Source organism: Cladophialophora yegresii (genome assembly GCF_000585515.1).
Source record: "Cladophialophora yegresii CBS 114405 chromosome Unknown aczIN-supercont1.6, whole genome shotgun sequence".
Classification (NCBI taxonomy): domain Eukaryota; kingdom Fungi; phylum Ascomycota; class Eurotiomycetes; order Chaetothyriales; family Herpotrichiellaceae; genus Cladophialophora; species Cladophialophora yegresii.
The window spans coordinates 2,071,877-2,090,894 of NW_006913050.1; the positions used below are offsets into that span (position 1 = coordinate 2,071,877).

Sequence of the window (19,018 nt, forward strand, 5' to 3'; positions counted from 1 at the left end):
GTTGAGCGCTGAAGTCCCGATCGGTCGGGTCGCTGGCGAGATCAGAACGATTGGCGACGAATTAGCGGGCTCAGCCGAAGTCCAGGTCTTCCACTCCGTCGACACGAGTTGCGATGGGCGGCATTCGTCTGTCTACTCCATGAGGTCTCGACCCTCAGCTGCATGCACACACAATAAGTGGCAAGCGAAAAGGCAATGGACTTCACCCAATTATGCATGCAGCTAAAGGTCGAGAACCTGGCCTCCCTCGCCAGAATCGCCGAGTATAGCTCCCATCACTATGAATTCCACCACTGTCATCTCAGCCGCAACCTGTACACGCATGCACATAATTACATCGAGGTGGTCGACCAGATGCCGCCTTCTCACTATGCAACACAGATACTATCATCTAGCCTCTGAGTCGGCATGGCTAAAAATCCACAATTTACCTGGCAGCCGCTACGGCATTCCACCAAGAACATCAGACTCATCGAACTCGTGTCAGCTAAGTCGAAACACGCTCCTATCCGACTCAAGCTCGCCACCTATTCGCTCGATGGGTATTGCCCTGGTTATGAAGCAATCTCGTACACATGGGGCGATGCCCTCGACGAAGAGGAAATCATAATAGGCGAAGAAAGCGTGCAATCTTCGCGAAAACTTCGCATCCGCAAAAACCTGTACCATTGCCTGAAACGACTCCGCCAGACGACCACCAATCGATACCTGTGGGTCGACGGCATATGCATCGATCAGAGGAACAACGACGAAAAAGGCGCCCAGGTGTCCATCATGGGCAAGATCTTTTCCGGCGCACAGCGCGTTCTCGTCTGGCTCGGCGAAGTCGACGACGGCAGTGACACGATCTTGGCAAAAGCTACCAAACGAAAGTGGTGGGCATTCGGCGCCAGTTTCTGTATCCCAACCGTGTCAAAGAAGGCAGCGGCGCAGCAGATGTCGGAAAAGCCGTACTGGTCACGAACATGGATCGTGCAGGAGATTGTCAGCGCCCAAGCCATCTCTGTTCACTATGGCGGAGCCATCATCGACTGGGGTGCTCTCCGACTGTTCGCAGAACTGTGCGGCCACCACGGTGACCTGTCTTGGAAATTCGACACATTCGATGAGCCACGGCGAGCGTGGCACCTGTCGACGAACATTCGTCAGATTTCCACAACGTTGATGGACCACATCGAGCAGTTCAGTCATTTGCAATGCCAGGACGTCAGAGATAAGGTGTATGCCCTGCTCTCCATCTCTGCGCCACCCATAAGTGGCAAGGCGCTCTTCCCGGACTACAGGATCAGTTCGGCAGAGCTGGTGTGCAGAGTGTGCGAACACTATCCGCCCATGATCAAGGATGGAGTCGAGATGCGGTCCAAGCTGGCCAAGATACTTGACGTTTCCGAGGACGAGCTCGCCAAGTGTATCCGTGGTCGAGGTGGCGTGCATTTGAATCGTCCTCTGCATAGGAGGGTCTTCGTCGCCGGCAAGACCGCGATGAGCATTACCAAACACGCCTACCGCAACCTTATCCCGGATACCTTGTACAACTTGACGTATTTCTTCCGGCGTAATTAGCCGGGATTGGCACTACGCGCGCTTCATATCAACAAGCCTGTCCCTGAAGGCTGCAAAGGAGCTTCTCTGGGTTTTCCTCTGCTGCAAATCACCTAAGGCTGTATTCGCCAGCAATGGATGTACTTGCTCTTGGCTCCCATGGCGGCCGACCTGGACATGGCCGCCGGACGCTGCCGCCTCAATCGCTGCCGTGGTGGCCAACCTGATGATTTTCAAGGACGGGTTGCGGAGGTCTTTGCTTCGTCTGAATCGATGGAGATATGTTGTGTCCAGCCGCAACTCGACGTTCCAACCTGGCTTCACAAGCGTGTCCCACTCATGTGCAAGGACCATCGTAGTGGGTGGGGCGTTCCGGTCCTCGGCAAAGACGACGGTGAGTTGACCTAAACGTGTCGCCTTTTTCATTTCTGCCAACATCGTTTTGAAGTCGCTCTCACCGAATTTGAGATCGACTGAGACTGATAAGTCGGTCCAATTTACCTCGTCGTAGTCTGCAGCTATGAACGCATGCATTGCCTCGACGAAATTTAGCAAGTATCCGGAGAATGGGACGACGGCAGGGGCACTTACCTGCCAGGTGCGGACGAGATTGTAAGGTATCTCGAAACTGGAACCTAGTGTGTCGGTGAAATAGATGACTTGAATCAAATCTCTAGTATTCGGTGCTTCCCTCGCGGCTACCGGTTCTCGCGGTTGCTCCGGCGGTTGCTCGTGTTCGTTACCCTTCTGCCGGTGTTGCATAATGGCTGGACTGCTCTGGACCGAAGTCCTGGTTGACTGTTTGGAGAGTGAGTCGTCCTCTATGCTCCCGGACTCGCTGCTCTCAAGGAGATCTCTTCTCTGGTAAGGACTCGAAGCCGAGGCGGCGGTCGTTGCTTCGTCGGCCAGTCTGATGACCTTCTTCTGCACGGCGCGGATCGCAGCATATGCTTCGAGTTGCTCCTCTCGTTCTTCTTGCTCTTGCTCGGCACTCCCCGTACTATCGGCATCCAGCAAGGTGAACTCGCTCAGACTGTCGGCGACCTCGTCAGCGTCGGTGACAAGAACGACAGCCAGATCTGTTGACAGCTGCAAGCTATCCTGCGATCTAGACGTTGGCCGAGGAATAGTTGGAGCGACGACACCTGACTGGGACACTTGGACTTGCGCCGGGTTGGATACGAGTAGACGTCCGTCTCCCTTTGCCTCATTTCCCGACACGAGCACTGGAGCTTTGTTGCGAGAGGTCCCCTGCAGAGTCGTTTTGGTGTCGGCGATAGACCTGCACAAAATACTGGGATTCGTTAACCTGGAATACTAGGCTGTCCGAAATTGAGTCTTGGCTTACAAGTGAACGTGTGGTGGATTCGGAGCCTGAAGCGACAACGCCTGCAGGAGAAGCGACATGTTGCCCTTGAGCGCGTTGAGCGCGGCGTGGTAGAAAAGGATCTTGCTCTTGCAGCTAAAGGCCCACTGGATGCGCAGTCCTAGCTGTCTCATCCGGCTAGGACTGTCCCTCCAACGAACGAGAAGCGGCTCCAGTTCTCGAAGGAGTGTCTCAAACGGTTTGACAACTTGGTCCATGGCAACGTCGAGCAATTCTTCGGTGGTCGACTCTGTCCGCCTAGACGCCGCCGGCAAGCTGTCGAGCAGGTCGCCCAGAACTTTGGTGGTCTCGACAAACAGCCAGAAATCGTTAGCAAAGACGCGCACGGCGTCGCCGGCGCTGCCAATCTCGTCGGCAAGGTCGTAGAGACCTTTCGCCACTGTCCATGCCGTCTGCGCTAAGCCCAAGACGCTGGCAGCCAGTCCTACCGCCTCTGCCATGATGCCGGTATTTTGATAGTACACAGAGACCCAGCAATGAAGACATTATCAACGACATGGCAACCATAAAATAGACCCATTGTGGTGCCCTACGCATTGTGGCTTGAGGATGGGAGTCTAGACTCCAGTCGGCTCGTCGCGGTCGGTTTAGGCGTGGGCAACTCCACACTGTTGGTGTTGAACCGTGTAATATTGGAGGGCCAGACCCTTCATCAGTACATTTCGGCATGTTACCGTACGCTCCTCGGCGGAACTCGAAGTGGACCTACAAAGGCAGCATCCACGAGAGCCTCAAGTTGAGGTCTTGCACTGATGATTGTGGGAAAGGCATCATGGACAACGTCCGAGCAGGCTCCGGTGTATGTAGACATGCAGCGAGTAGGGGAAAGCCTAGGCACACATTGAGCGGCTTCTGAACAACGCTTCACCAACCACACGCGTGCGCTGTTACATGTCCAGCATGGTGACTAGACTGCGGCTGCCTGTGTCCTAAGGGGATGGAATCGTGACCGGCCCGTCCTGTAGGAGGTGCGATGAACCAGGTTCCAGACGGCGGAAAATCGCCGTTCCGGTGTTAGTTGGAAAGTGCCATCTGGTCTGGACTCTGCAACTTGCACAGTACTCGTATGAAGTATCAGGTCGCCCTCGTCGCTGCCCTGTACTCCGTAGGCGTTCCCCTATGTGCCCCATCAGCTCGACTTGGAAAAAAGCCCCACTCGCCGGATTCGCCCGCCTGCATCTATGCTGATCCTCGTAGGGTTAGGCCATTATAGAAATTCGAGCTCTGAACCTCTACCTTGTGCTTCGTGATGGAGTGAGAGTACGGAGTACTCTGTGGATACTGTCGTTCGTTGGAGCCGAGTCTTTGGCGCTTCCCCTGCCGCGCCGAAGCTGGGGCCGGCCCGACTAAGTTAGCCACCGCTTGGTGACTTCTGCCCTACTGCTCAACTACGGCGTAGCGTAACTTGATGACCCATGCCCACATCACGGTCTAAGCCTGCGAATGTGAAGGAGAGAGGGAAAGGCACACCAATTTACGCGCTCATTTACATATCACGGACTGCTTGTGATCGTTGGATAACTACATGAGAGCAATGCCCCGACTCCAGGCGCCCCGTCACCAGCGCACAGCTGCCGGCTTCTGACATTAGTCCACAAGCGGCAAAGCAGCGGCATGCAAGTTACACAGACTCGTATTGCAAGGCAATGCAGCACCTGAGAGGTCTGACGGAAAAGGCAACCCTAGGAGCGCCAGCCTCTCGTTTTTGAGACAATGTTTTAGGGCACCCAGGCTCGCCAAGCGGTTCGTTCACCGACCTGAATAGCATGAACAAAACGGAGGTCGGCGAGAATTTCAGCCTAACAGCATTTATGGTATATGAGGTCGGTTTGGACTTGACAATGCCATGGTACTTCGACTTCTAGAAGAATCAGTTTCTTCATGTGTCGGTTGCTTGGCTAGGCCGTTTCAATTTCCACCCCATGGAGCAAGAATCCCCAAAGCCATTAGCAGAGGGACCTTCAAGTCAGGAATCCGATACGACCGCGACTGACGAGCTTGCGAGACCTGTCGAAGAGCCGATATCGGTGAACTCGGCCTTGAGTCGTCCAAGAGACGACAATGGAGTCCAAGTTACCGGCACTGATTCCAAGAAACCTTCCAGAGAGCCGATATCAGTGGACTCGGTTCCAGGTCAATCGAGCGACAACAATGGAACGCAAAAAACCGGCAGTGATTCGTCCGAGTCCGAGAAGCTCCTTCAAGACTCATTGCAACCAGACTATCCATGGGTACCCGGCTTCTGGCAAAGGCTACCCTGGGCAGCGACTATGGCGCTAATTCTAGCCATTCTGTGTGGTGCAGCATGTATAGCCGTTCTCATGGTGTCGGACAAGCAAGAAGTCGAAGGCTGGAGTCCCCGGCCCTCAGTCTGGCTAGCTATATTTTCCGCGCTCGCAAATGCTTCCTTACGGTTTGCACTATCTGAAGGAGTGTGCATTGCATGGTGGCGCCGTGCCTCGATGCCAGGGACGCTCGGCGACCTTCACCGGTCCTGGATCGCTGGCGTGAGCCTCAAGGCTGCGTGCTGGTCGGTCCACCGGTTGAATCTCGTGGCCCTAGCCAGTATCATCTTGGCTGTAGTTGCGGTCGACGGCCCCCTCCTTCAACGAGCGTCGTCGACTAAACTTGCGCAGATCTCTTCCACAACATCTCTGAATATGACGTTGGCAAAAGAGCTTCCCTTTGGATATACCGGCATGGACTATGTCGGCGACAATGCACCCAAGAACAATCGGGCGATTCTGACGCCTTGGTTCCTGCATCAGTTCCTGGCGTATAACCAACGCAGCCCGATACTAGCAAGTCCGGACCTTGGCTGTAGAGGAATCTGCATCGGGGAAATCGAAGGAGCCGGGCTCTGGAGGAATTGTACTGAGAGTTCAGAGACCTTCAGCTGGCCAGAGGACTACGGATCTGGCGGCAACGGTTCTTCTTCGAGAAGAATTTTCGGCGTCGACTGGGAGCTTGTGACAAAGTACCCGGCCTTCAATTTCCTCGACTATGGGTATACCCCCGTAGCCGATGGGAGGGACGACGTAATCGCACCTGATGAGGCCTATATCAGACTCAACATGACATACTCGCCCCTTCCAGCCATTGGGGGTGATGGTGTGATAAGGCACACCCTTGTCCACAAGACCTGTACTCTGTATTCTGCCACCAGCCGGTACTCGATTCGAGTCCAAAACGACACAGACACCTTGACAACCAATAATTCGAGTTCTAGGAATGGAATCATCACGCTAGAGGGTGCGGTCACTCCTATTCAAGGCTCGGTCCAGAATCTGCGCAGATCGGTCGCTCAAACAGGGCTGAACATGTCCATCCAACGCGAAAGCGTAGCCTCCGATCCCGCCACCAATTCAATGCGCGACCTTTCCTTGGTCGTGTCTCTCCCTGTGACTTACTTCGCTGGTCCGCAGTGCTATCAGAACATCAATTGTCCACTATACACCACACTGGGAGGTCTGCACTCTGCCGCCCAAGACACGCTCGCCGCTAACGTAACTGCGATGCTCGGCTTCAATAACGGGCTGCTCCTAAGCATCTCTGGGCCGCTGACCAACCAAATGATGCTCTCAACAAAGACCTCCGGCATCGACGGGCTAGACCCTTTCGACGCAAGCACAGGCTGGGCCGATCCGTCGGCCGTGATATTTTCGACGCTCGACGAGGTCATGTTTCGCACCGCGTTGGCAACGGCGCACGTCGACGCCCTGCAGAACGTCACATGGTACTACAAGGACCTGGAGCGAGGAATGACGGCAGACGCACCCACCCGCAACCAGACGACACAATACGAGGCGTACCCGCAGCCGCAGATCGTCTCGATGCAGCAGACCCGGACCATCCAAGTCTACGACTCCAACTACGGCTCCCTTGCCGGTGGTCTGGCCGTCATGTTCGTCTCTGTTATTGTCATCTTGCCCCTGTTCAATGGCTTCTGGCTGATAGGGCGTGGTGTCTCGCTGTCGCCCCTGGAGATTGCAAACGCATTCGGCGCACCAATTCTTGCAAGGGCGAATTCCAACATGCCAGCTGCGGTGATTGTCGAAGTCCTGGGCGATATCCCAGCTCGGTATGGCGAGGTCCAAACCAAAACTGGACTTCGGCGGCGAAAGTTGCAGTTTGTTGAGGGAGGTGCGGTGGGTGATCCTCGATCTGGGAATACTTATGACTGAGACATCTTTGACGGCCTAACCCTTTTTCATTCCTGTTCAATGAAAGAATCCTGGAGGGAGAATAATCAATCTTTTGGAATCAGGCGTGGAACGGCTTGTGATTTGGAACGATACCGCAACACAAGCACGTAGGATCATTAAGTTTGCGTCGGGGACTTCCCGTTGTTCCCTAATACTGTAGGCCGGCTCACGTGCCTGCAAGGCTGATTACCTGGAGACTGTAGTTGCCCAAGCTTCTCGAGCTGTACGGAATATAAACGTCTAGCACAGTACAACTCAGACGCACGGAAGACCAATCCACTGAGCTGGCCTGAACATCAGCCATCGTGGCATTGACGGAACCAAGCGAATGGCCTGATGCTTGATACATAAGAAGCGACTTCCGGGTATGGACCGCCCACAGACCATGGTCTGGTGCCGATAGCCGTGGCGCCAACACCACAAAGTGCGCGTTCGCGAGGGTTGGAGATTGTTAGGCGCGGCGCCGCCCCGCTCTCGCGTTCTCTTGGCGCCTTGGCATCGCCTACTTGGGCTTCCCGTTGAGCCTCTGACGCGCAAGCACCACCAACGGCTGAGGCGAGGTTCCAAGCCCACTGACGCTTCGGGTCCCCTCATGCAAACCCTATCGTGTACCATCTCGACCGTCGAGAGTGTGCCGTTCGTCAGGTTCCTCAGACATGCCCGGCCTCTGGTGGGCCGTCTGGGGCAAACGAGATTGTACTGCGTCCCATGGTACTGTGTACGTAAGGACACTCTGAGCTTGACATCTGGCACGCGACCAGCGAGGACACAGGACGTACCCCAGTCCTGGGTAGTGGGCGCTAATATTCAGCGGATGAAATCTAACGAGTACCGCTCCGATGTACCAGTGTAAGCCGGGGCACTGGAGCAGGGGAATAATCAAAACTCAAAAGAGTCGTGGGTGCATACGTACTCCCACTACTGCGTACTAACGCATCTATCAAGCAGGAACACATACATGGAGGAGCCACCCTTTCTATTCTTGCTCTGGCGAATGTGGTGCGCGCTCTTTTGCCCTTGATCCATGTCACCATTGCAGTCAATCGTTTCCTATCGTTCTCAATCAGGATCTTGATTCGCTTTCTGGGCTCCTCTCTTTGGGTGATAGACCAGCGATTACTCGGTGTTATGCGAAGCAGGCCAACGGCGTCCACGGTATACCATGCGCATGCGACAGGTCCATGAGCAGCTTTTCCAGGACGTCGGGTAGGGAAGCGAAGGGACGGACGATAGGCAGAGGCGTCACTCGACATTTTGCTGCACGCCAGGTACCACTTCATTGTCTCTATATCAGCGTGTGAGAGGTAGGAGCGAAGAGAAGGGGGAAAGAGGGTAGATCCAGACGACACAGGGCAACGATGAAGTTGTCATGGCTCGGCGCCATCACCGCGGGCCTCGTCCTCGGCGCAACACCAGTCCTCTCGCAGGATGAATTCACGACCCTCGACGTCGACCTAGGTGCCGAACCCGTGCCAAAACAGTCTGACGAACCGGTCCCGGAGGAAGGAAGTGAATATGAATACACAGGAGAGGAAGACAAATGGCACGGGCATCCACACCTTCCCGAAGACTGCAACGACATCCGCATCTTCAGTGCGCGAGGGTCGGACGAGCCGTACCCAGGCCGCGGAGGGACGATGCTGGGCGTGTTGTGCTATCTGTTCGAATCGAACGGGCTGTCCTGCGACTACGAGGACGTCGTCTACCCGGCCAACATCTCATACTCGGGGCTCTTTTGCGAATCGGCACATACAGGCGCCACCAGGGGCCAGGCTCAGATGACCGCCTACATCGAGCGGTGTCCAAACTCACGGATAGTTCTGACGGGCTATTCTCAGGGCGGCAGTGTCGTCGGCGATATCTTGGGTGGCGGCGGTGGGCCAATCTTTGGGTGTGACCAGCCGTTCAACCCTTCGATGCCCAGGTCCACGGCGCCCGGGTCAAGCAGTAAGTACAGGATCGTACCATTGCTCTTCACACATTCCACTTTCAGCTCATATGCCACAGACGGCCCTTCCAGCTTACTTGTTCATCCTCCACTCCCCTTCCATTGCTGTTCCCACTTTCACATTCCTCACTAACGCCCTCCAGTCGTAGCAGTCGTGACCTTCGGCGATCCTCGCTTCACCGTCAACCAACCGTACAACATCGGCCGTGGCTCGCCATACAGCGGCGTTCTGCTCCGTGAGGGCCAACAGCTCGCCGACCTCAACCAATACGAGGACATCCTCGCCATGTGGTGCAACGCAGGCGACCCTGTGTGCGCCGTCGGCAGCGAACCCGTCAACATCACGGCCCATTGGTCCTACTACGACGAATACACCGACGTGGCGTCCCGGTGGGTCGTGGCCACGGCGCTGGGCCAGACCGATCTACGCCTCGACTTGGATCTCGACGGGCAGAACGAGAGTGTTGTCTTGACAGGCTCGAATTCGTCGAGAAACAGTAATGGTAGCGCCCGCAATAGTGGAAGCGGTGGCGGGGATGAGGATGCGGCTGTGAGTTTGCGAGGTTCGATGACTGGCGGCATGGGTGTGGTTGGGCTCGTGGCGTGGATTACAGCGGCGTTGGTCTGTCTGGTGTAGGAAAATCAATAATGACTTCAAGAACATTGTACATGAAAACATATCACAGCACATGAGAGAGGAGTATGTCTTTCTTATCTGCTCTTCGTTGTCTATGCTCGGTCGAGCGTTTCCAAGATCCAGCCTGAGCGTCTCGCGTCCCGCATCTCGAATTCGGGTTTGCTCCTCCTTCTTCCTGCCTCAGTTCCACAGACACTTCGGTCGATGACGCCAATGTCCGTGGAGCCAGTAGCTACAGTAAGGCATTCCTTGCGGAAAAACCCTCCTGCCCAACCCTTACTAAAGGCCAGGGAAGGAGACCTCGGGCTCGTGTGACCAGCTAGCCATTGACGGTATTGATGACCGCCCGAGGAGCAGCAGCCGCGGCAGAGGGGCTACTAACAACAGCACAACGCCCCAAATTAGTCTGAATCGGTTCGGTCTGGCTCGCATGCGAAGCACGCACTCGTCGCCAGGACGGCGTACTGTCCATCTCACCTGTTTTTCAATCCCATGCGGTCCAATCCGGCGACCGACCTCGCTAGTACTACATACAGTCAGTACCTTGTTCATACTTCATAGTGTGATACCTAGGCTCACGATACATAGCTCAATGCTAGGCTCTCGCCTCAACCGTTATTCGAACAATGCCCCACTCCCATGCCCATTTTGCGCGTCGGCCACAACCACCCCATTCTCCATGACTTGCCCATCACCACCATTGCCGTGGCACCCCGCCTCACCGTCGACCAAGACACTCCGATTCACCGCCTGACAACTCGGCCGCACATCCATGGCCGGGTTACGCGTGAAGAAATTGACGGGCTTGAGTCCCACGCTCATCTTCTCACACGGCATGACGGGCCAATCTTCCACGCGCGGATTGTGCGTCGACCCAAAGGTATGCCAGACGACGATGTCCTCGTTGCGGACGGACGAGGCCGATGGGGACGAGGAGCCGTGCTTGCGGCCGTCAATCCAGCTGGCGATCCCTTCCCCGCCTAGCGACTGCATCGTATGCTTGCCGCTCGCGAAGAGCTCGTCGTCGTGGTACCGCGTGACCCAGACGGGGTGGGCGGCGAACTCGGACCTCTTGGCATGGTACGAGGACGCATCCGCCAAAAGGAGCTGGCTGTAATAGGGGGTCAGCTTGTATGCGATGGGGGTGTTGGTGACAGGGTTGAGCACGGCCTCGTTGACGATCTTGAAGACCCTGTTGACGGTGTGGTCGAGAGCGAGGCCGCATTCTCGGTCGACAATGTCGCCACGCGTCGTGTATCCTATGCGGAAGGGATTCGGGATGGTAGTGGTATTGTGAGGCGGCTGCGCGTTGTCAACCGGCAACGGGTGACTTTCCTCGACGAGGAGGGAGTTCCGCCAGCCGCCGACCGCGGGGTCGATCCGCAGACAGAATAAATGCTGGTGATACGGCGCCATGACGCCGGGGGCGACGGTAGTCCCGAACGGCACGGCGCCCCCGACGGGGATCGGCACGGTCGACACGATCCCCGTGGCGCGCACCTCGTACTGCAGGCTGGCGTCCATGCCGAAGTGAAACGCAAAGATGTACTCGTAGTTGCTGACGGTGATGATGGTCTGCAGGACGAGCACCCGGCTGCGGACGACGACGCCGTTGCCCGTGCGGAAGTTGGTGTGTTTCCACAGAATCCCGTCGTCGACTTCGTGGCAGCAGACCGCGTTGGGGATCTTGATCGCATCGCCCGAGGACGTGACGTGCCAGCCGTCAAAGTATTTGATGTGGCCCAGGCAGTCGCAGCCGAGCTGGAGGTTGTTGGCGTTGCACCCGGCCCCGTCGTTGCCCAGGTCGAACGCCGCTTTGCGGGCGTACGGCGTGCGAGGGTCCCCGTACGGCACGAACATCTCGGACAGGCTGAGCCGGTAGAAGAGCGAGTGGCCGTCGTAGCGCACGTCGTGCAGCGTCAGGCCTTCGCGGTAGTTGAAGCCCACGCGGATGTGCCATTTCTCCCACTGCACCAAATTGCCACGTGTCGCAAACGAGGGGCCTTCGGGCTGAGAGACGTGGTATGGCTTTGTTGTGGTGCGGCGCGGCGGCGCCACGTCCGGGTGGTATTCGATCTCTGCGCCGAAGATTTTGGAGCGGTCGTAGGGAGTGGCGTTTGTGGTTGGCCCACCCGACGCCGAGGCCGGGAGGTAGTAGATCTTGAGCACCTCGGCGGAGCCGGACATCTCGACGCACAGGTCCAGGGGGTAGGCGTAGTGGTTCGCGTCAGGGTGGTCCAGGAGACGCATGTAGAAGTAGCACTGGGAACCCCCTGTTTAGTCGATTTGCTCACTGTCTAGAGCGGACGTACATACCATCGTGATCTTCTGGCTCATGTCGTTCATCCCGTCCGTGGCATACGTCCACGGCTCGATCTTGACGACAGCACCGTCGGGGAGCTGCATGTCCTTGATTGCAGCTTGCACTCGCGGATCATTGAGGCATGCTGTCTCGGTCTTGACCATATCGTTGCCATCAACATGCGGGTGTCGACCGGCGAGTTGCTCCTTGTGGACGATCTCTCCAGAGTCCACGTTGACCTTGAGCTCGTAGAAGTGCTCGCTGTCTCGCTTTGCGCCAAAGAACACCTGGACAGTCGCCAGCCGGGCGGGCCTCTTGCCTACCGGTTGTCCCTCGTGTTCGGCGTCTAGGAAAACCATCATCTCCTCCTTTGGCGGTTCTGCAAGGGTGATCACCCTGAAGTATGCCTCGCTGTCAGGGAACGCTTTACGGACATGTTGCGCCGTCTAATCAAGTCAGTTCTGGTTTTTGAAAAGTTTCAAGGTTGCTCTTACTGCAGAGATCTCCTGAGGAGTCAAAGGATCCAGCGGATGAGGAGGTGATATTGCCATCTTGTCGGATGACTCTACTGCTACGCATCTGCATCCAGCTGGAGAGCAGTCTGGAATAGAAGCCGGTGTGCTATTTCTCTCAGGTCCTCGACCTCTTGACGACGCTTGTGGCAGGGCGTATTTTACCTAGCATGTGGTAGAGTGGAAGTGTTTTCTGCATGCTGTGGAAGGAATTTATTCGGTGTATGGGCTACGCCTTCTGATGAGACTTGTACTCAGGGCGTGAGGGCCGTGTCCTCCAAAGGTAGTTCGAGACGAGGCCATGGAATCGTGCCGATGTACAGAGTACGTACGGAGCTATCCGCTCGCAGACGTGTGGCGGTTAAGCGATGGTCGGAAATACGCGACACCAAGACCTGCTAACCAACCTAAGAAACAACTGAGCATTCGGTCACCATCACAAGAATCGATGTGCTGATTCAGATGTCGATTTGAAATGTCTGAGGGAGTAGTCAAAGATGGCACAGCAACGAGGGGGAGGATGTCTGGGCTGCACGTGAAGCGAAGGGCGGACATAGGACAGGATTCGTCTCGCTGTATCGGCTCGAGGGGACTGTCTCACACCTGCTGGAGCATTTCAGCTGTTTTGCGATGGGTCGCCAGCAAATCAGATGCCCGGCCCCTCAGAAGGCCGCTGGCTGGAGAAGTTGTAGCCCTCTGTTGCCGCGTGGCTTGAACGGGACAAAGATGTGAGAGGGCTTGCAGTGCTCAGTGAGAAATTCGAACAAAGTCTTTTCAGGAGAATAACCGAGCAAAAGGCCCTATGATGGAATTATGTCCAAGTGGATATTGCTTCCCATATCGAAGCATGCCCTCAACCGGACCTGGTATACATGCCGCTTTCTCTTTCGTACACAGAGGCGAGAGTCGTTGAAGGAATCCCATCCTCCCAATCTTCATGTGACCGCCGATAGAAGGCTTCCGGCCTAGTTCATCAAGAAGGGATCTAGGGTGGCTTTGCATTTGTGAGCCATCCTGCAAGGAGAGTCTTCTGCTGATAGTACAATTGCGTTCGCGTCATCAACTTGTCGGAAATTCTATTCAACGCCAGGGCCGCTGTCCGAAGCTTCGCTGCTCGCGCCGAATTTGCCCACTTTGAGGTTCTTGTCTTGGGCCACCATGATGGCAAGGATCTCGAGGATGTCTTTGGGCACGGTATTATCGTAGATGCCGATCAGTGATTGCGGTTCGGGGTAGACTTTCAAGCCCTTGTAGAAGCAGAGAGCTGCACCAATAGGGTCGGAGCCTAGACGAACAATCAGTATTGGACACAACTGGGAGGAGAGAAGTGAGGCGCACCATCACCTGCAAGCGCTTCACCCTGCGCGATTTGTTGCATGAAGAACGCCTCCTTCTCCTCAATGTCCGTCGGGAATCCCTCTTCAATGGCGTCTTGTACAGCTGCCTTGATGTCTTCGCGCTTTTGCTTTCCCTGGACCTCAGCCTCCTCCTTTGCTAACCTTTCTTGCCTGCGTGATTCTCTCTTGAGAGCCTTGCGAAACTCAGGGTCATTCCTCCGCCTGTAGTCGAAGTACACAGCATATGCTGTTGTCTCGTTAGCCCCACCATCCCAGCCTGATAGGTAGCTACGAACCGAGAAGCCCGGTTACCACGGTGCCTACTGATATCGACACGATTGTTGAGGTCTTCATGATGAGAACAAGGAGAGGTGCGACTTGGCAGAGATGGCGTGCACGACGTCTGCCGCCGCAAATCTGCTGCGTAGATGAGACAATGACCGGCAAGGACACCGGAGCTAGATGCAGATCACCAGAATATGCGAAGATCTATTGTGGTCAACAGCGTCTTGAGCAGTTTACAGGTGACTTGACTTGCACAGAGAAGCTTTGCCAAAAGTTTGGAGACAGCGAGACAACGCAGCCGCAAGAACTTCGGCTGACGGCTGAGTGCTTAATGGTCGACCGTAATCACGTGCCTTAGGACACCAATACGACACAATCAGCCACGCTCAGATTCAAAGCCTGTTCATTGGCCATATCGACCTAGGAGATCCGTGTCTGTCTTTCGACACATTATGATCGAGCTAACGTGCTTTGAACTGGCCTCGATGTCGCATGCAAATGAGTCTTTGTGTCCCGTTGGATATCTGTGAGGAGACAACGACTTGCAGCGACACACTTAGGTTTGACCGCTACCAGCAGCGCTTCCTCATGTCTAGTGTCTTGCCCGTGAGATTGCCGTCTTGAGATATCTGAATCTCAACTGCCAGCCTTCATTGTCTGTACGTATACACAGCTACCCTATCAGCATGCCTGCACGGCACTGGCAATAAGTCCAAAAGGCCCATTTCAAGGACCAGATGAGGACAGCGTTGCTTCAATCTATGATAGCGCCTCTTGCGTCAAAGATTCTAAGTCGGGTCCTCAACGACCGCCACGCTGCTAACGCGAACACTCACTCCACTTCCCATCATTGTCGGTCGAGAGATCGTCCATGCGATCAGCGATGCGGAAATCAAGCTCCTCAGAGCTGATATTTCTCCCGCTGGGCAAGGCCGATTGATGGCATCGGATCAAGCCATAAGATCCTCGTAAAGAGTACACCTGCTGCGCTGAGTAACGATACGAAATATACCTCCTACACACGTAGTGACCTTGCAGGCGGACGTGTGATCTGGGGTGTAGGGCCAATCGCAGGCCTTCGAGGGTAGGATACAAGCCGAATTGGGCATAGCCATGCTGTCAGGGCGGGAACACTTACTCATCGACGGCTCGCCGTTCCTTATGGCCAACAAGTCGCGGCCGACATAAGGTGCATGCCCCGACCACAAGCTCTGCAGCGTTTTGAAGCGACCTTCTGGCAAAGAATCATTGTGCGCGGCATCGGTATTGACCGCTGCAGTGCCCGAGCTCAAAGCTTACATTAATGGCTGTTTAGACTTGACGACATGTTCTCAGCTTTCTTTCAGGCGTCTCTGCTGGCTCTGATACAGACCGACCGAAAGATAGGTGCTCAGCTGGGTTTAGAAACACGAGCCCGAAAGCGAAAGGAGGCACTGAGGGTTCGAAGGCCGAGTTTCAGACATTTGTGCCGAGCACGCGCGGAGTTCAGGCTTCTTTTCATGCCAGCTCCGCTTCACAATGACCCGCCCGCCCCGTCTGTCAAGGTACCGCCTCATGCTGGGGAGCCCGCATGGGGGAACTCGGGGATTACAAGACGCGTGAAGGCATCCTTCCTTCGCTCTTCGTCCGCCACCGACAGAGAATATCGAGCGCCGGCAAGACGGAACGGATCGTGCTCTGCTCGGTTGCATCCACTCCAGCGGTGGCACTGGGTGACTGTCACTCAAGAGCAGCTGGAAGACCTCATACCCATTAAAGCAGCAGTGGCAGAGGGAAGAAAAGGTTCTCATCCTCGGATCTCTGATTGGTTGTTGGAAATAGGTCCTGAGTAAACCGCTACGTAAGCAGGCATAGGACAGGGGAGCGAGAGGTTACCGAGCGGTCAACCAATGTTGGCCTATATGAGCTTCAGAACGGCCATGGATACTTTCCAAGTCGGTTCGGATGAACGATCGCTTCCCAAAAGCTCGATTTACAGTCTAAATAGGTTAGGTATTCGAAGGCCGTAATTGGGTGTGCTGGCCCAGGAGGTCGTAGCTTTCCCGGCTTTGCATAAAATGGGCGGTTGACAGAGAGAACAACTAGAAAGTGGTTCCGTTAGCTGTGATCTTCCTCACCATCTCATAACCGAGCGAATATGGGCGGCGGTAGAGCTCCTCAGCAAACTTTGAGAAAGCGAAGGTCCCAGCCGGTAAGTTCATCGTCCTTCCCCTCAAGCAGACCGAGCCGCTCACGCTCGAGGTGATAGGGGTGTGAAAGGAAGCCTTCCGTACGCCAGCTTCGTGCATCCGCTGGTGCCGACGATGACATTCAACGACTTGAGAGCCAAGTGTACCAATTGAAAACCGAGTGCAAGATTCTGCAGCGGGCCCGGGACGAGTCCGTGGTTGTCGCATCCAAAATGGTGAAGGAAATCGAACGGTTGGAAGACCTGCTGAAGTCTCAATGCAAGGCGAAAGAGCAGGGATCGAAAACTACCTCGCCTGGAGATTACGGCCGGGATTGAACGAAGGGCGACCTACACGCAACCCAGAAATCGCCTTTGGACGTAGCATTGCATGAATGCAAAGCTCTCTTTGGACGTCCGCGGAGGCGCTTGACGTCCACCTGGATGCTTCAAAATCTCTTCGTGCTTCAGCGGAGCTTTAGGAGGAACGTTCACTTCTCCCGGCGGTGGCAACAGCGGGGTTGATTGACGACTCTCGGTGATTGATTTCGGTCCGGCCGTTGACGCTGCACTTCTGGCTCCTAGGCACATTCCCGGACCCGATACCAAGGATTGAGAGCTGTTTCGAACAGGAGCATGCCGAGGATGACAACGGCAGCCCGTCACCGGGTTCCTCAGGCGTCGGGGAGAATGGTACATGCGGAGAAGAGCCGTGACAAGCTGATACCACCTGTGGTCTGGTTGCCTTGTCGAGGCGAAGACCTACCTCAAGGATTGGGTCTTGCCATTGCCAAGGCCAGCAGCTGCCTGAAGGAGGACTGCGAGTCCGGCCTGTATGCCAGCTGAGTAGTATGTCGTTTGGCGCACGAAGTTGGTGGATAGGCCATGCTCGTGCAGGACTGCTACAGTAGCGCTCGACACTTGAGGAATTTTCCTTTCACAACCGAATGGTGAAGTCGTACGAACGACCATGTTCTTGTCAGAAGCTGAAGACGAAGGCCAGTTACCGTCAGGGGTAAGAGCCAGAACCAAGTATACCTGCGCGGCCACCTATACCGGGTCTTTGCAGTATCTGCTTTAATGAAGCCGCTAGTGCTTGAGAGCCGGCTGTCATGCCGACCGACACAGTCATTTTGCATGGAGCGATCTCCAGGATTGAAGGAATTGGACATTGACGAGGCAATGATAAGTAGAAGACATATGACACAGCGGCATTCCAGCCGCATCGCGACGGAACACGACATGAATCCCTTTTCGGCTTGATACCATGTGTTCATTGAGGCCAATTCGTCGCATCGCCAGAACGCACCTGGCAAATGTCTCCGGGGGAGTACATGAGTCTGACGATGGTACCTCGCCAAATCTGGCGTGTAGATCTGAGAAATTCTCTGCTGGCTGGTGGCATGACCTTCAGAAGGCAAGCAAGTACACCTCATTCCAAGGAGACCGGGGGTTGCCGTAACCAAGATGCGGTGTAAGAAGAGCTCTGACCGCCAAACGCAGGCCAGATACAAAGTCTGCCGACGTACCCTGTACAGAGTACGAAGTACAAAGCATGCTTACTGGTAGTTGTTGCGACCAGCGTGACAAGGAACTGCTCGACCCTGTGTGAAAAGTCCGGCAAGCGGGAACAAGCATGCCTACTCCGTACCTGCCTGATGGCTCCAAATCGGTAAGAACAACATTGCCCTTTGTCTGAAATAGAGGAGTCGCGAGCCTCGTCCTCGCCTCGTGCATAGTCCGAAAGTAGACATCGAAATGGCTGGGAATAAAACTCCGACAGCCACCTAAGCCGTCGCTGTGACACCTTCTGGAACAGCCTATTCTGACACGAGGCTGCTGCAGTGTACCCAAATTCCAGAGGAAACCGTTATGCAGAGCTCCCCAAGCTCCCACCAGTCGAGATGTACGGGAGGCTCCCTACCCCCATCAACAGGCTTGTCCCTTGCAGCTGGCGCAGGAACATGCGCAGCAAGGGTGTTGAAGGGGAATGGTCAGCAGCCGCCGTAGGCCTCTGATTGTCCGGCAGCAAGAGCTGTACTCCGTAGGCTCCGCTGCGTTCATGATGTCTCTAACTTAATTGCTCGCGACGAGGCGTCGTTGCAGACTCTTATTGACGACACCTACCCAACAGTGAAAGACTACAACTGCTCGAACCAGCCAAGTTCGTACGGAGTAGAGTAGGGAGAGACTAGGAGAACTTAGACGAGCCGCAAGGTGCTAGCAGCCATGGCGATCGCCCGTGCTGACAATCGGGATGGCGAAAAGGAAATTCAAGCCTGATCAACTCACCGGGATTTTTCGCTGGATGAGTCGAAAATCAGGTCGGCGCTGGAGCGAATCGGCAAGTCGCCGTATTCGAAAGCCACCGACAAGCCTCTGTTAGCGTGGGCGCGTAGATGCAGAAGCGTCGTTGGTAGCGTGAGCCCCGAGTGAAGCCGAACCGGGATGGCCCTTGGCCGCAAGCATGAAGCTTATCGATCCGACCTTTTGGCTTCGGGGCTGGACGCAGCTCCAGGCCATGTCTCTTGAGATGCTAGGTGACGGCAATGACGATGCTGTTGTGACGCCTGAGATGGGGAAGAAGAGTGGCTGCACGCTGTCCGGTGCATCGCAAGTGTCACAGTGACACCCAAGTGAAGACGGACATCCCTCGCACCGCCGCCAGGGATCGTCCAAGTGTCGCCCACTATTCC

General features: G+C 55.4%; 6 protein-coding genes across 6 annotated transcripts; 3 read left to right on the forward strand and 3 right to left on the reverse strand.

The window, feature by feature from the left end:
* Window positions 1–408: 408 nt before the first annotated feature.
* A1O7_08774 (uncharacterized protein) lies at window positions 409–1,563 on the forward strand (the record flags this gene model as incomplete). The annotated part of the gene is made up of 1 exon (XM_007762763.1): window positions 409–1,563. One exon carries the CDS (start codon window positions 409–411, stop codon window positions 1,561–1,563), a length of 1,155 nt encoding a protein of 384 aa, XP_007760953.1.
* Window positions 1,564–1,575: 12 nt separating this feature from the next.
* On the reverse strand, window positions 1,576–3,369 carry A1O7_08775 (uncharacterized protein; the record flags this gene model as incomplete). Its single annotated transcript, XM_007762764.1, has 2 exons — window positions 1,576–2,824; window positions 2,891–3,369. The coding sequence occupies 2 exons, from the start codon at window positions 3,367–3,369 to the stop codon at window positions 1,576–1,578; spliced, it is 1,728 nt and encodes a 575-aa protein (XP_007760954.1).
* Window positions 3,370–4,851: 1,482 nt separating this feature from the next.
* Window positions 4,852–7,113, forward strand: A1O7_08776 (uncharacterized protein; the record flags this gene model as incomplete). The annotated part of the gene is made up of 1 exon (XM_007762765.1): window positions 4,852–7,113. One exon carries the CDS (start codon window positions 4,852–4,854, stop codon window positions 7,111–7,113), a length of 2,262 nt encoding a protein of 753 aa, XP_007760955.1.
* Window positions 7,114–8,492: 1,379 nt separating this feature from the next.
* A1O7_08777 (uncharacterized protein) lies at window positions 8,493–9,719 on the forward strand (the record flags this gene model as incomplete). Its single annotated transcript, XM_007762766.1, has 2 exons — window positions 8,493–9,081; window positions 9,226–9,719. 2 exons carry the CDS (start codon window positions 8,493–8,495, stop codon window positions 9,717–9,719), a joined length of 1,083 nt encoding a protein of 360 aa, XP_007760956.1.
* Window positions 9,720–10,334: 615 nt separating this feature from the next.
* A1O7_08778 (primary-amine oxidase) lies at window positions 10,335–12,572 on the reverse strand (the record flags this gene model as incomplete). The annotated part of the gene is made up of 3 exons (XM_007762767.1): window positions 10,335–11,981; window positions 12,036–12,467; window positions 12,516–12,572. The coding sequence occupies 3 exons, from the start codon at window positions 12,570–12,572 to the stop codon at window positions 10,335–10,337; spliced, it is 2,136 nt and encodes a 711-aa protein (XP_007760957.1).
* Window positions 12,573–13,609: 1,037 nt separating this feature from the next.
* On the reverse strand, window positions 13,610–14,224 carry A1O7_08779 (uncharacterized protein; the record flags this gene model as incomplete). The annotated part of the gene is made up of 3 exons (XM_007762768.1): window positions 13,610–13,818; window positions 13,872–14,117; window positions 14,167–14,224. 3 exons carry the CDS (start codon window positions 14,222–14,224, stop codon window positions 13,610–13,612), a joined length of 513 nt encoding a protein of 170 aa, XP_007760958.1.
* Between the last annotated feature and the right edge of the window lie 4,794 nt (window positions 14,225–19,018).